General features: G+C 44.2%; 2 protein-coding genes across 7 annotated transcripts in view; one reads left to right on the top strand and one right to left on the bottom strand.

Moving 5' to 3' along the window:
* LOC135095446 (E3 ubiquitin-protein ligase goliath-like) overlaps positions 1-6,307 on the top strand; it is a 23,246-nt gene extending 16,939 nt beyond the window's left edge. For all 4 annotated transcript variants that reach the window (XM_063996296.1, XM_063996294.1, XM_063996295.1 and 1 more), the window contains 5 exons: positions 311-460; positions 656-875; positions 987-1,159; positions 1,284-4,019; positions 4,224-6,307. In XM_063996296.1, coding sequence (XP_063852366.1) covers positions 311-460; positions 656-875; positions 987-1,159; positions 1,284-1,457 — 717 coding nt within the window. In that variant the 3' untranslated portion in view covers positions 1,458-4,019; positions 4,224-6,307. The remainder of the gene's footprint in view (positions 1-310; positions 461-655; positions 876-986; positions 1,160-1,283; positions 4,020-4,223) is intronic.
* LOC135095445 (uncharacterized) overlaps positions 1,036-12,500 on the bottom strand; it is a 13,983-nt gene continuing 2,518 nt past the window's right edge. Inside the window, exons 4-16 of one of the 3 annotated variants that reach the window (XM_063996291.1) lie at positions 12,188-12,268; positions 11,846-11,921; positions 11,522-11,692; positions 10,098-10,270; positions 9,721-9,861; positions 9,508-9,569; positions 9,157-9,347; positions 8,809-9,062; positions 8,532-8,711; positions 7,870-8,201; positions 7,451-7,616; positions 6,800-7,077; positions 1,036-1,174 (exon numbers count right to left, since the gene is read on the bottom strand). In XM_063996291.1, the coding sequence (XP_063852361.1) occupies positions 7,977-8,201; positions 8,532-8,711; positions 8,809-9,062; positions 9,157-9,347; positions 9,508-9,569; positions 9,721-9,861; positions 10,098-10,270; positions 11,522-11,692; positions 11,846-11,921; positions 12,188-12,268 (1,554 nt within the window). In that variant the 3' untranslated portion in view covers positions 1,036-1,174; positions 6,800-7,077; positions 7,451-7,616; positions 7,870-7,976. Of the gene's footprint in view, positions 1,207-6,799; positions 7,078-7,450; positions 7,617-7,869; positions 8,202-8,531; positions 8,712-8,808; positions 9,063-9,156; positions 9,348-9,507; positions 9,570-9,720; positions 9,862-10,097; positions 10,271-11,243; positions 11,336-11,521; positions 11,693-11,845; positions 11,922-12,187; positions 12,269-12,500 lie in introns of those variants that run through there. The other 2 variants (XM_063996290.1, XM_063996292.1) reach the window with 2 other exon arrangements.

The raw sequence follows: 12,500 nt of genomic DNA, 5'->3' as shown, positions 1-12,500 counted from the left end.
TGTGTGTGTGTGTGTGTGTGTGAGCTACTACTACCACTACTTCTCTAACAGGTAATGCCACCCTGAGCTACATAAAGTAAAATATTTAGCTTTACCAATTACTTAGTAGAAATAATAAGCTTTTAATTGTTGTAGGCGCCAGAAATTGAATATATTGGTGTATATTATAATGTATGTGTGTGTGTGTGTGTGTGTGTGTGTGTGTGTAGAAGTATAATTTAGGTGACCAGTGAGTTATTATTATTATTATTATTATTATTATTATTATACTGATTCTCTCTCTTTCTCTCTCTCTCTCTCTCTCTATCAGCTGAGTGAGAGCGAGGAGAGTGTGCTGCAGCTGGACCTGGGGGATGGAGGGGAGGGACTTGGAGGGGCAGTGGGGGTGCAGGGGGGTAGGGACGCCACCTCCCACCCACAGGGGCCCCATACACCCAGGGCAGCCCCTCACTTCACCCCCGTAAGTAATAGTAGTAGTAGTAGTAGTAGTAGTAGTAGTTGTAGTAGTCAGGAACTTCATTATAAAAACAAACTAATTTACTTATATTTTATTTCTTTATGATTACAAATATGCAAATATATAAATTAAATATTCAAATCATATTAATCTTTCTCTCTCTCTCTCTCTCTCTCTCTCTCTCTCTCTCTCTCTCAGGTCGTAATGGTTTCAAGAAATGAGGGGAGAACAAGAACAGGAAGTGGGGAGAGGCAGGGAGTCATGGGTGGGGAGACAGGCTTCACAGACACCCCCATCTCCTCCATCCACCCCTCCCGCTCCTCCTCCTCCCCATCTCTCTCCTCGCTGGCCACTTCCACCAAGAGTCTGTCTGCTACCTCTGTAATATCCAAGCTGGGCCCTTCACCGCGACAAGGAGGTAGTAGTAGTAGTAGTAGTAGTAGTAGTAGTAGTAGTAGTAGTTGTAGTAGTTTGTCTTTAAATACCTAAATCAGAATTCTACCCAACCTAACCTAACTACCCATTACAGATATCAGAGACGGGACACCACCACCACCACCACCACCAGCACAGCCAGAGCCGGGCAGCGAGGGGCGTGGGGAGGAGGAGCTGGAGGTGTCTTCAGTCTGTTCAGCCCCGTCCCCCTCAACACCACGGGCCCCTACTCCTGTGTCTGGCGGCGTTGCTGTGGGAGGTGCCCAGGTGAGTGCTGCACACCTGGGGAGAGAGGGAGAGGGAGTTAGACACACCTGTGGGGAGAGAGAGAGAGAGAGACAGATATTTAACCACCCCAACATCAATAATAACAAAAAAAACATAATTTCAGGCAAAGGATGCTGTAGGCAGTGACCCCCCCGCCCCTCCGCAGCCCCCACCGACAGCCCCAACGCAGCCCCCACCACCTCAAAGGCCCAGGAGACGAGAGACACCCAAAGAGAGCGATTCTTCAACAGCCTCTCTTCGCCCAGCTAGTCACGTCATCAGTGTGTCACATTTCTGAGGGCACAGGAGCAAGCGAGAGGCTCGGAGGGCGTCAGGAAGGTGCCAGGAAGGTGCCAGGAGGGTGTCAGAAGGGCGTCAGGGCATGGCAGTCCCTCAGCATCAAGATAGTGCCATGTTTTTGAGGGTTTGTGTAGGTATAAGCATTGTCTGAAGAAGGCATTAAAAACTTCATAGTGTTTTCAAGGGTGATGAGTTTTAAGGGTGAATACTGACGGGAAAGTACTTGAGGAAGGGGGAAAGACTCACTTAAGTACTTGTAATGGGTGAAAAGTGCCTTGAAAGTAGTTTAAGAGAGTGCCAAGATTCTTAAACTAGTCAAACGATGCAAACTCCCTTACAAGTAGCTGAAACTCCCTTAAAAGTACCCGAACAACCTGAAAACTCGCTTACAAGTACCCGAACAAGCTGAAAACTCCCTTGCAAGTACTCAAACAAGCTGAAAACTCCCTTACAAGTACTCGAACAAGCTGAAAACTCCCTTAAAAGTACCCAAACAACCTGAAAACTCGCTTACAAGTACCCAAACAAGCTGAAAACTCCCTTGCAAGTACTCAAACAAGCTGAAAACTCCTTTAGAAGTACTCGAACAAGCTGAAAACTCCCTTGCAAGTACTCGAACAAGCTGAAAACTCCCTTACAAGTACTCGAACAAGCTGAAAACTCCCTTAAAAGTACCCAAACAAGCTGAAAACTCCCTTACAAGTACTCAAACAAGCTGAAAACTCCCTTAGAAATACTCAAACAAGCTGAAAACTCCCTTAGAAGTACTCAAACAAGCTGAAAACTCCCTTAAAAGTACCCAAACAAGCTGAAAACTCCCTTGCAAGTACTCAAACAAGCTGAAAACTCCCTTACAAGTACTCGAACAAGCTGAAAACTCCCTTAAAAGTACCCAAACAAGCTGAAAACTCCCTTGCAAATACTCAAACAAGCTGAAAACTCCCTTACAAGTACTCGAACAAGCTGAAAACTCCCTTACAAGTACTCGAACAAGCTGAAAACTCCCTTACAAATACTCGAACAAGCTGAAAACTCCCTTACAAGTACCCGAACAAGCTGAAAACTCCCTTACAAGTACCCGAACAAGCTTTAGTACTCATGAAGGACAGAAACTCACTGAAAATACCTGAACAATGTGGAATTCCTTTAAAAACACTGAAATATTATGAAGAAAAGTGGTTTTACAGGTTACTTAATGAACAAAAGCTTAAACTCCAAAGGGTATATCATTACCTAGGGCATTGAGGGAGCCAACCCGTGCCTTGAAAGTGCCATGGACAGGAGGAGGGTGAAGAAAAGAGTGCCAGGAGAGAAAACAGTGCCTTGAAAGTGTGCCATGGAGAGCAGAGGGGCAGTTAAACCAGTCTGAGTCAGTGTTTAGCTTGTTTACAGTGCCTCGTTCAAGAAGTGCCATAGTACAGGTGCCGGGGGGAGGCCAGGAGCATTATATAGCTTGGGGAGTGCCAGGAAAGGTGTGTAGGGTGATGCTGTAGTGGTCATAGACAGTGCCAGAATACAGGTGCCAGGAGAGAGCCAAGAGCATCACAGCTTCCAGGAGTGCCAGTGGAGTGTTGTGGTGCTCATAGACAGTGCCAGAATCCAAGGGTGCCAGGGGGGATGTGGGGACGGTTTGGACCCTTGCAGAGTGCCAGGGAAGTGCCAGACAAGATGGTAACTGGCAGGTATTAATTGTGGTAACAGGGACTAGTGTTTCTCGTGGCATTAAATTACTACTACTACTACTACTACTGCTACTACTACTACTACTACTACTACTGATGCAAGGAAGTACAGTAATTCAATGTGCCTTTTTTTGAGCTCACGAAACACACACACACACACACACACACATATTGCAACAACAACAACAACAACTACTACTACTACTACTACTACTACTACTACTACTACTACACAGCACTCCCACACAACACCATCTCTCTCTCTCTCTGACACACACACACACACACACACACACACACACACACACACACACACACACACACACACACACAGTATTTCATCAGACCTGTGGCATTTTTCGGGTATATAAGGTTAGTTAACACTTGCATTGCTCATTACATTTAAGAGTTACGATTGAGTTATATTGCTGCCGACTGTGCTGTTACCCATGTCTCTCATCTTGGCTGCTTCTGACAGGCTGCAGTGGAAGTTACAGGGGTTTTCAAGGGTGTTTTCAAGGTTCCAGGGATAGTTTAACAGGCTGTAGTGGAAGTTACTGGGGTTTTCAAGGTTCCAGGGATAGTTTAACAGGCTGTAGTGGAAGTTATTGGGGTTTTCAAGGTTCCAGGGATAGTTTAACAGGCTGTAGTGGAAGTTACTGGGGTTTTCAAAGTTCCAGGGATAGTTTAACAGGCTGTAGTGGAAGTTACTGGGGTTTTCAAGGTTCCAGGGATAGTTTAACAGGCTGTAGTGGAAGTTATTGGGGTTTTCAAGGTTATAGGAATAGTTTAACAGGCTGTAGTGGAAGTTATTGGGGTTTACAAGGTTCCAGGGATAGTTTTAACAGGCTGTAGTGGAAGTTACTGGGGTTTTCAAGGTTCCAGGGATAGTTTAACAGGCTGTAGTGGAAGTTACTGGGGTTTTCAAGGTTCCAGGGATAGTTTAACAGGCTGTAGTGGAAGTTACTGGGGTTTTCAAGGTTCCAGGGATAGTTTAACAGGTTGTAGTGGAAGTTATTGGGGTTTTCAAGGTTCCAGGGATAGTTTAACAGGCTGTAGTGGAAGTTATTGGGGTTTTCAAGGTTATAGGGATAGTTTAACAGGCTGTGATCAAGGTTACTGGAGTTCTCAAGGTTGTTTATGTAATTCTAGTGATAGATTAAGCAGCACTGTACACCAGCAACAGGAGAAACACCCTTGGGAACCCGGCTAACCATCTGCAGGGCCTCAGGAAGCAGCCATGATGGAGAAGAGACTCAAACGAAGGGCCTTAACCAGCAAACCTTGATTTCTGTGTGGCATTGTACAGAGAAACTTAGAATTATCATATAGAAGGCAGATGGGAAAATACTCGTCTGGTTATAGCACAGAGGAAGGAAAAAAATATATAGCACAGAGGAAGGAAAAAAAATAGTGTTCTAGTTGTGATATAGAAAAGAACTGAGATTTTTTTAGGTCATTTTTAGGTCAATCTATTATATACAAGAGGCATTTTTTGGGTTCTATGTAAAACCAGGGATTTTTGAGGCTGTTCTATACAAAACAAAGGATTTTTATTGGGTCGTTCTATGCAAAAGAAAGGATTTTTTCGGTCTTTCTATGCAAAAGGAAGGATTTTTTGGGTCGTTCTATTCAAAACCAAGGATTTTTTTGGTCTTTCTATGCAAAACGAAGGATTTTTTGGGTCTTTCTATGCAAAACAAAGGATTTTTTGGGTCTTTCTATGCAAAAGGAAGGATTTTTTGAGTCGTTCTATGCAAAAGGAAGGATTTTTTGGGTCGTTCTATTCAAAACCAAGGATTTTTTTGGGTCTTTCTATGCAAAAGGAAGGATTTTTGGGTCTTTCTATGCAAAACCAAGGATTTTTTGGGTCGTTCTATTCAAAACCAAGGATTTTTTTGGGTCTTTCTATGCAAAAGGAAGGATTTTTGGGTCGTTCTATGCAAAACCAAGGATTTTTTGGGTCGTTCTATTCAAAACCAAGGATTTTTTTGGTCGTTCTATGCAAAACAAAGGATTTTTGGGTCGTTCTATTCAAAAGGAAGGATTTTTTGGGTCGTTCTATTCAAAACCAAGGATTATTAGGGGCATTTTAAGCACGACTACTGAAAAAATATGAACGGTTTATAATTTCCAGAGTTTACAGGTCGTTCGGCAATTCAGTGCCACAAATTTAGTTTTATAAAGACCGTGGAGGACGAAGGAGTTGTTAAATAGAGCAGGATTGACAGAGAGATGGCATAGCATTGACTGTACACCTGTCTGTCCGTTTGTCTGTCTGTCTGTCTGTCTCGTATGTAGAGCAGGAAGCAGAGATGGCGTAGCAGTGATTGTATACCTGTCTGTCTGTCTGTCTGTCTGTCTGTCTGTCTGTCTGTCTGTCTGCTGCATATAGATAAACAGTTTGCAGTGAGAGTTACAGATTTATTATGGTTAACTTAATAGTTTAGGTGTTTCAAAAGGTGTTTATACAAATATACGCTAAAAATATTGTTATTCTTTTTATGGTTAGAGTGAGAGAGAGAGTGTTGTGAAAGGCTGTGTTCTGTCAAGCTTGTAGGGAAATTTGTAAGAACAGGGAAATTTTATAGGGAAATTTCTTGTAATATAAAGAAATCTGTAATGTTAAGGAAAACTAGGGAAATTTTGTACAGAAAAGTAAGAGGAAAAAAGAAGAAGAAGAAGAAGAAGATTAACTAGAATTAGGAGGGAAAAAGAAGAGAAAAATAAGATGAAAAAGAAGATGATGATTAACTAGAATTAGGAGGGAAAAAGAAGAGAAAAATAAGATGAAAAAGAAGATGATTAACTAGAATTAGGAAGGAAAAAGAAGAGAAAAATAAGAAGAAAAAAGAAGAAGATGATTAACTAGAATTAGGAGGGAAAAAGAAGAGAAAAATAAGATGAAAAAAGAAGAAGAAGATGATTAACTAGAATTAGGAGGGAAAAAGAAGAAGATTAACTGGAATTTTTACAAGCAAGACTGACAGAAAAAGAAAAAAAAATAGAAGAGGAGGTGGAAGATGAAAAATAGCAATAAAAAATGAGAAGAAGAAGAAGAGATAGAAGATGGAAAATAGTAATAATAAAAATAACAATAATAATAATGAGATGAAAAGTACAAAGAAAAAAGATGAACAAAAAAAAAACAAACAAACAAAACAAACTCAATACAAAAATCACCTTCAAAACAGACATAGGAACTTAAACAAGGACCAAAAATGAAACTATTAATTATTACAAAGTTAGCGTAGGTGAACTTCCTGTGATAAAAGGGGTAACATGGTAAAAAAAAAGGGTTGTGTGTGTGTGTGTGTGTGTGTGTGTGTGTGTGTGTGTGTGTGTGTGTTTAAAGACTTGGAGGAGGAGGAGGAGGAGGAGGAGGAGGAGGAGAGAAGAAATGGAGAGAATAAGCCAGGAAGGAGGAGGAGGAGGAGGAGGAGGAGAAGAAGAAAGAAGAAGCAAGGAAACAAGAGGAAGAGGAGGAGAAAGAGATGAAGCAAGGAAGGAGAAATAGAGGAAGAAGAGAGAGGAGAGGAAACAGAAGATAATAAATGAGAGAGAGAGAGAGAGAGAGAGAGAGAATGAATAAAGAGTAGAATTAAGAACAAATAAATAAAAATAAACAAATAAATAAAAAAAATGTTTAAATAAATACCTTCTTACTGTCCTCCTCTTCCTCTTCTTCCCTTGTGTTCTTCCTCCTCCTCCTCCTCCTCCTTTAGTCTCTCTTCTCAATCCTTCCTAGCCCTCTTCCATTAATTTTTCTCTTCCTCCTGCATGTTCTCCTTTTATCCTTTTCTTCTTCTTCCTCTCTTCCTTGGCCTTCTCCTCCTCTCCTCTCCTCTCTTCCTCCTCCTCCTCCTCCTCCTCTTCTTAGTGTAAATGCTTGGCAGGTTCTGATAAATTGTCTGTCTGTTCAATTTCTATTCCTTCCTGTGATAAATAGTTGAAATAATTACTACTATTACTACTACTACTACTACTACTACTATTACTACTACTACTGTCTTCAGGTTAGTTTAAGGGCATACTCCTACTGCTACTACTATTACTGCTACTATTGCTAGATTCTCACACACACACACACACACACACACACACACACACACACACAGGAGGAGGAAGAGGAAGAAGAAAAAGAAGAGGAGGAAGAGGAACAAGAAGAAGGATAAATAGAAGATGAGGAGGAGAAGGTGAGAATGATATGAAAGACCAGAGAAACACACACACACACACACACACACACACACACACACACACACACACACACACACACACACACACACACACACACACACACACTGACCATCTGATCAAACGCTGCCACAACAAGGTGGTGGTGGTGTGGTGGAGGTGAAGTGGTGGTGGTGGGGGTGGAGGGGGCTGGTGGGGGGGCCTCTAGCACCACCACCTGGCCCCCCTATCACTATCTCACTCCCCACCACCTGGTAGCCACCCCCTGGCAGATTCACCTGGGGATAAATGAACGAATGAAATAAATGAATAAATAAAAATAAATAAATAGATGTTGAATGAAGAGTGAGAAGTAAAATAAGAAATAAATTGATAATCAGAGAACAAAATTAAATTAACAATAACAACAACAACAAAATAATTACTTACAATATTTTTGAGAGAGAGAGAGAGAGAGAGAGAGAGAGAGAGAGAGAGAGAGAGAGAGAGAGAGAGAGAGAGAGAGAGAGAGAGAGAGAGAGATTTACTCACCAAAGGCATCTCCAGCTCATATCTTCCTTCCTCCTCCTCCTCCACCTCCTCCTCCTCCACCCCCACCACCTCCACCCCCACCCCCACCCCAACCTCCCCCTCCCTCTTCACCGCCGGGGAGGGGGGCCAGAGGACACTTTGGGGGGGTACCCTAAACCAATATCTCCATAGGCCCCCTCCTCTTCCTCCTCCTCCTCCTCCTCCTCCTCTTCCTCCACCCCCTCCATCTTCATAGCGGTGGTGGTGGTGGTGGTGGTGGTGGTGTTGGGAGGGTGTTGTGGTGTTGCTTCTTTAAGTTGCTTGAGTCGCCGCCATATTGTCGTCTTGGAGACCTGGTAGTAGTAGTAGTAGTAGTAGTAGTAGTAGTAGTAGTAGTAGTAGTAGTAGTAGTAGTGATCTCTATACCAGGCTAGCAATCTCTCTCTCTCTCTCTCTCTCTCTCTCTCTCTCATCAGCCACAAGGGGAAGAGAAACCGCCACTTTACCACACCCAGGGACCTTAGGCACCCCACAGCTGGCCAGACACCCACAGCAAGGCCTACAACACCCACTGATTCACCCTTGGCCCTTACAGTATTGCCAATCCCTACCCTGCAACTTCCCTAGCCCTGAGAACACTGTAGATACAAATTAATCCTTCTCCTCCTTGTTCCTTCGTGTACCTGAAACTTCTCAGACGCCCTGCCCTGGGACATACTGCCGTCCCTACACGCTGCCACCGCCTGCTGCAGGGACACCTCGCAAGACCGGCGTGGATGAGGCAGACGGGCTATGGATGAGGGAGGCAGGAGTCCGGCTTCCACTAACTGTTCCTTTAAGCGGAATAATGTTGTTTTGGGTACCTGTGGAGTGTGGAGGAGTGTTAAGTCTGTCTGTCTGTCTGTCTGTCTGTCTCTCTCTCTCTCTCTCTCTCTCTCTCTCTCTCTCTCTCTCTCTCACCTTAGTTTCCTTAGACACCAGAGATAGAGAGGAACCTTGAACTAACAACTCTCTCGCTTGACTTAAATCACAAACATTGTAACTTGGTTTTCTCCGGCTCAGGGGCTGCTGGGCTGACTGGGGGGCTGCAGAGGGGCTGGTCACATCCTCCTGCACCCCTCCTTCTGCCTTGGTGTCGTCCCGCTGGCAACGACGCCACAGGACACTCTTGGGAATGTTGTAATCGCGAGACACTTTGAGGTAACTTGACCCAGCTGTGAAGGAATGGTTAAGTTAGGTTAGGTTCTATTTGTGACTACTACTACTACTGCTACTACTACTACTACTACTACTACTACTACTACTCACCTCTAAGGGCCTGTTTAGCAGCCTCCAGCGTCTGTCCATCATATCGTTGGGGGCGTGAGGGAGCTGGCATCCCCTCCTGTCGTGCCGCCATCCCCAGGGTAGAGTGAGGCACACCCCAACGTTCCCCTACCTCCCTCAGTGTGCCCACCCCTGCCCGCAGCTCCCCCAGGGCCCTCTGCAGCTCCTCTGGCCTGGGGGAAAGGGGAAGGGGGTTAAATGGGGGTTTAAGAGAATATATAAGCAAAATTTTCAAGGACGGGCGATGAGAGGAGGACCAAGACAATGCTATACCACAAAAGACAGACAGACAGACAGACAGACAGACAGACAGACAGACAGACAGACACACACCCATATTTTGCTAACTTCTGCAAAACCCTCCTCTTCTTCCTCGCTGGCACATTCTCACCATCCTGGAAACAAGAAGAAAAATTAAATGAGAATACTGGTTAACTCTTGCACTAGTCAGGTGGACTGCTAAAATATATCAGTGATGCGAGACTGGCCTACTACTACTACTACTACTACTACTACTACTACTACTACTACTACTACTTAACACACCTGTATCTCCTCTGAGGGTGTGGTGGTGGTGGTGGCAGCAGTGGTGGTAGTGGTGGTGATGGTGGTAGTGGTGGTGGAGGTGGTGGGAGGGGTGAGGTACCCCCCCAACAGCATATCCCCCATCCCCCCATCCTCGCTCAACTGAGAGAGAGAGAGAGAGAGAGAGAGAGAGAGAGAGAGAGAGAGAGAGAGAGAGAGAGAGAGAGAGAGAGAGAGAGAGAGAGAGAGAATTTTATCATTACAATATCTAATACACATTTAATAAAGAAATATTTGTAAATCAATTCATATATTCTGGTCTTTCTTTCAAATAGCAATGTACACACACACACACACACACACACACACACACACACACACACACACACACACACTACCTTCACAATATGGGTGGGGGTCAGGTGGGGAGACACTGGGGAGAGAGGAATCGCCTGGTCCGGGGGGAGGAGGAGGGAGGGCGGGTCTTCCACCTCCTCCTCCTCCTCCTCCCCCACATCCACCCTCACTACCCCTTCCTCCACACCGCTGCTGTTCCTGCCAACCTTCATTCCTGCAGTAATAGTAGTAGTAATAGTAGTAGTAGTAGTTATTCCAAATTAGCTCCTGAAGGCGGCGTCGCAGACCTTCCTTTAAATCACTGGCAGGTTCTGACTGTCCCCAACGCTACCCAAGTCTTCCCCCTGCCACCTCCCCTCCCCAAGGTCACTGTATACCCGTGATGTCACCCCCAGCACTGCCACACAGCACCACAGCATCGAATACTCTTCAAGGCAGCGACGCAAACCAGCCTTCAGATTACCGGCGGGTTCTGACTGTCCCCCACGCTACCTAAGTCTTCCCTAAGTCTCCCCCAAGCACTGTATCCCGTGATCTGTCCTCCCCAGCCTCCCCAGCACACAGCACCCCCACCAGGTATATTACAGCACTAGAATAGCACTGGAGGACTAAAATACATCAGTTTAAGATTCTATACTGTCTCAAAATTCCGATTTCCCACAAGCCACGGAGCCTGATGAGGGATGCTGGGTAGAAGGTAAACTGAAAAGAAATAAACTTTACGCCAAAATACAGTTGGAAAATATAAAAATTCACATGTATCATCACTAAATCGTAGAACACACAAGGATGGCAATGGATGGCTGACGATGAAGAATACTAAAAACCAACAGACGATAATTTAAACACTTAGGTGCTGGCTACCCCTCCAGTCCCCCCCCAGGCGCTATATTCCTAGTGTTTACTGTTCCGCCACCTCACCACAGCACCACAGCACCACACAGCTGATACAGGCTACACAGATCACGTGACAAGGCTACCATGGGGGGGTGACTACACAAAATATCTTTTCTAGTCTAAAACGCTCTCTCTCTCTCTCTCTCTCTCTCTAGCTAGTCGCGTCTCAAGGGTGTTTCTCCTGTTCATAATGTAGAAATGTTGTTAATCTGTCACTAGAACCGCAAAACCACTAAAAAATATATAATTATGAGCAAAATAACCTTGAAATATGAAACCAATATTCTTACTTGCATTAAAACTGCCTTAACACACACACACGCACACACATCTCCCCTCTCACATCACAACTAATACTCTCTCTCTCTCTCTCTCTCTCTCTCTGGCCAATCACGTGACTCGAAATGGAGGGCTCCTAATGGTCAGTTCGGTCAGGCCATATCAATTACTGGTTGGGTAGTTAAGATTTGCTTGTTTGGTAATTAGAATTGTTTGGTAGTAGTAGTAGTAGTAGTAGTAGTAGTAGTAGTACACACACACACACACACACACACACACACACACGTACCTTCATCCTCCTCTTCCTCTTCTTCAATCCTGTGCACATCAGGTTGGGCTGTGGTGGTGATGGTGGTGGAGGTGGTGGTGGTGGTGGAGGTGGGGGCCAGATGGGGGGTCAGGGGGTCCCCAGCAGATACCTCCAACTCCACCACCCCCTCCCCCGCCTCTAGGCATACGTCTGAGAGAGAGAGAGAGAGAGAGAGAGAGAGAGAGAGAGAGAGAGAGAGATTAGCAATATAGAAGCAGCAGCAACAACAACAACAACAACAACAACAACAACAACAACAACAACAACACACACACACACACACACACACACACACACACTCACCTTCTGTGTGTGTGTTAGTCAGTGTGTTCTGCTCCATTCCGAGATTTGAAGCACCAATCACAGAGTCTAGATGTGCCTGAGAGAGAGAGAGAGAGAGAGAGAGAGAGAGAGAGAGAGAGAGAGAGAGAGAGAGAGAGAGAGAGAGAGAGATTAATATATGCAAGAATAATAATAATACTAATGATAACAGTAACAATATCACTACTACTACTACTACTACTACTACTACTACTACTACTACTACTACTACTTAAATGATTAGCACTATTTTAAAACACCAATAAAAAAAAACAAGACAAACATTTTAAAACAATTACTTCTACTACTACTACTACTACTTACAGGCAGTTCAATAAGACCTTTGACCTTGAGCATCTTAGCAAGGTCAATCACTGCAGGAAGAATGTCAGCTGGTACATTAACCTGGAGAGAAAGGGTTAAGTTAGGTACCTGATCTCTCTCTCTCTCTCTCTCTCTCTCTCTCTCTCTCTCTCTCTCTCTCTCTCTCTCTCTCTCTCTCTCTCTCTCTCTCTCTCTCTCTCTTAGTTTTCTTCTTCCTCCTTCTCTCCTTTTATTTTATTTTCTATGTTCTTTATGTCTGTCTTTCTCATTCAGTCATTTTAATAATATCTTCTTTAATATCTCTCTCTCTCTC

This window comes from Scylla paramamosain, chromosome 49 (assembly GCF_035594125.1).
Source record: "Scylla paramamosain isolate STU-SP2022 chromosome 49, ASM3559412v1, whole genome shotgun sequence".
Taxonomy (NCBI): Eukaryota; Metazoa; Arthropoda; class Malacostraca; order Decapoda; family Portunidae; genus Scylla; species Scylla paramamosain.
The sequence above is the reverse complement of the archived record's forward strand: the minus strand, read 5'-3'. Positions and strand labels throughout refer to the sequence as shown.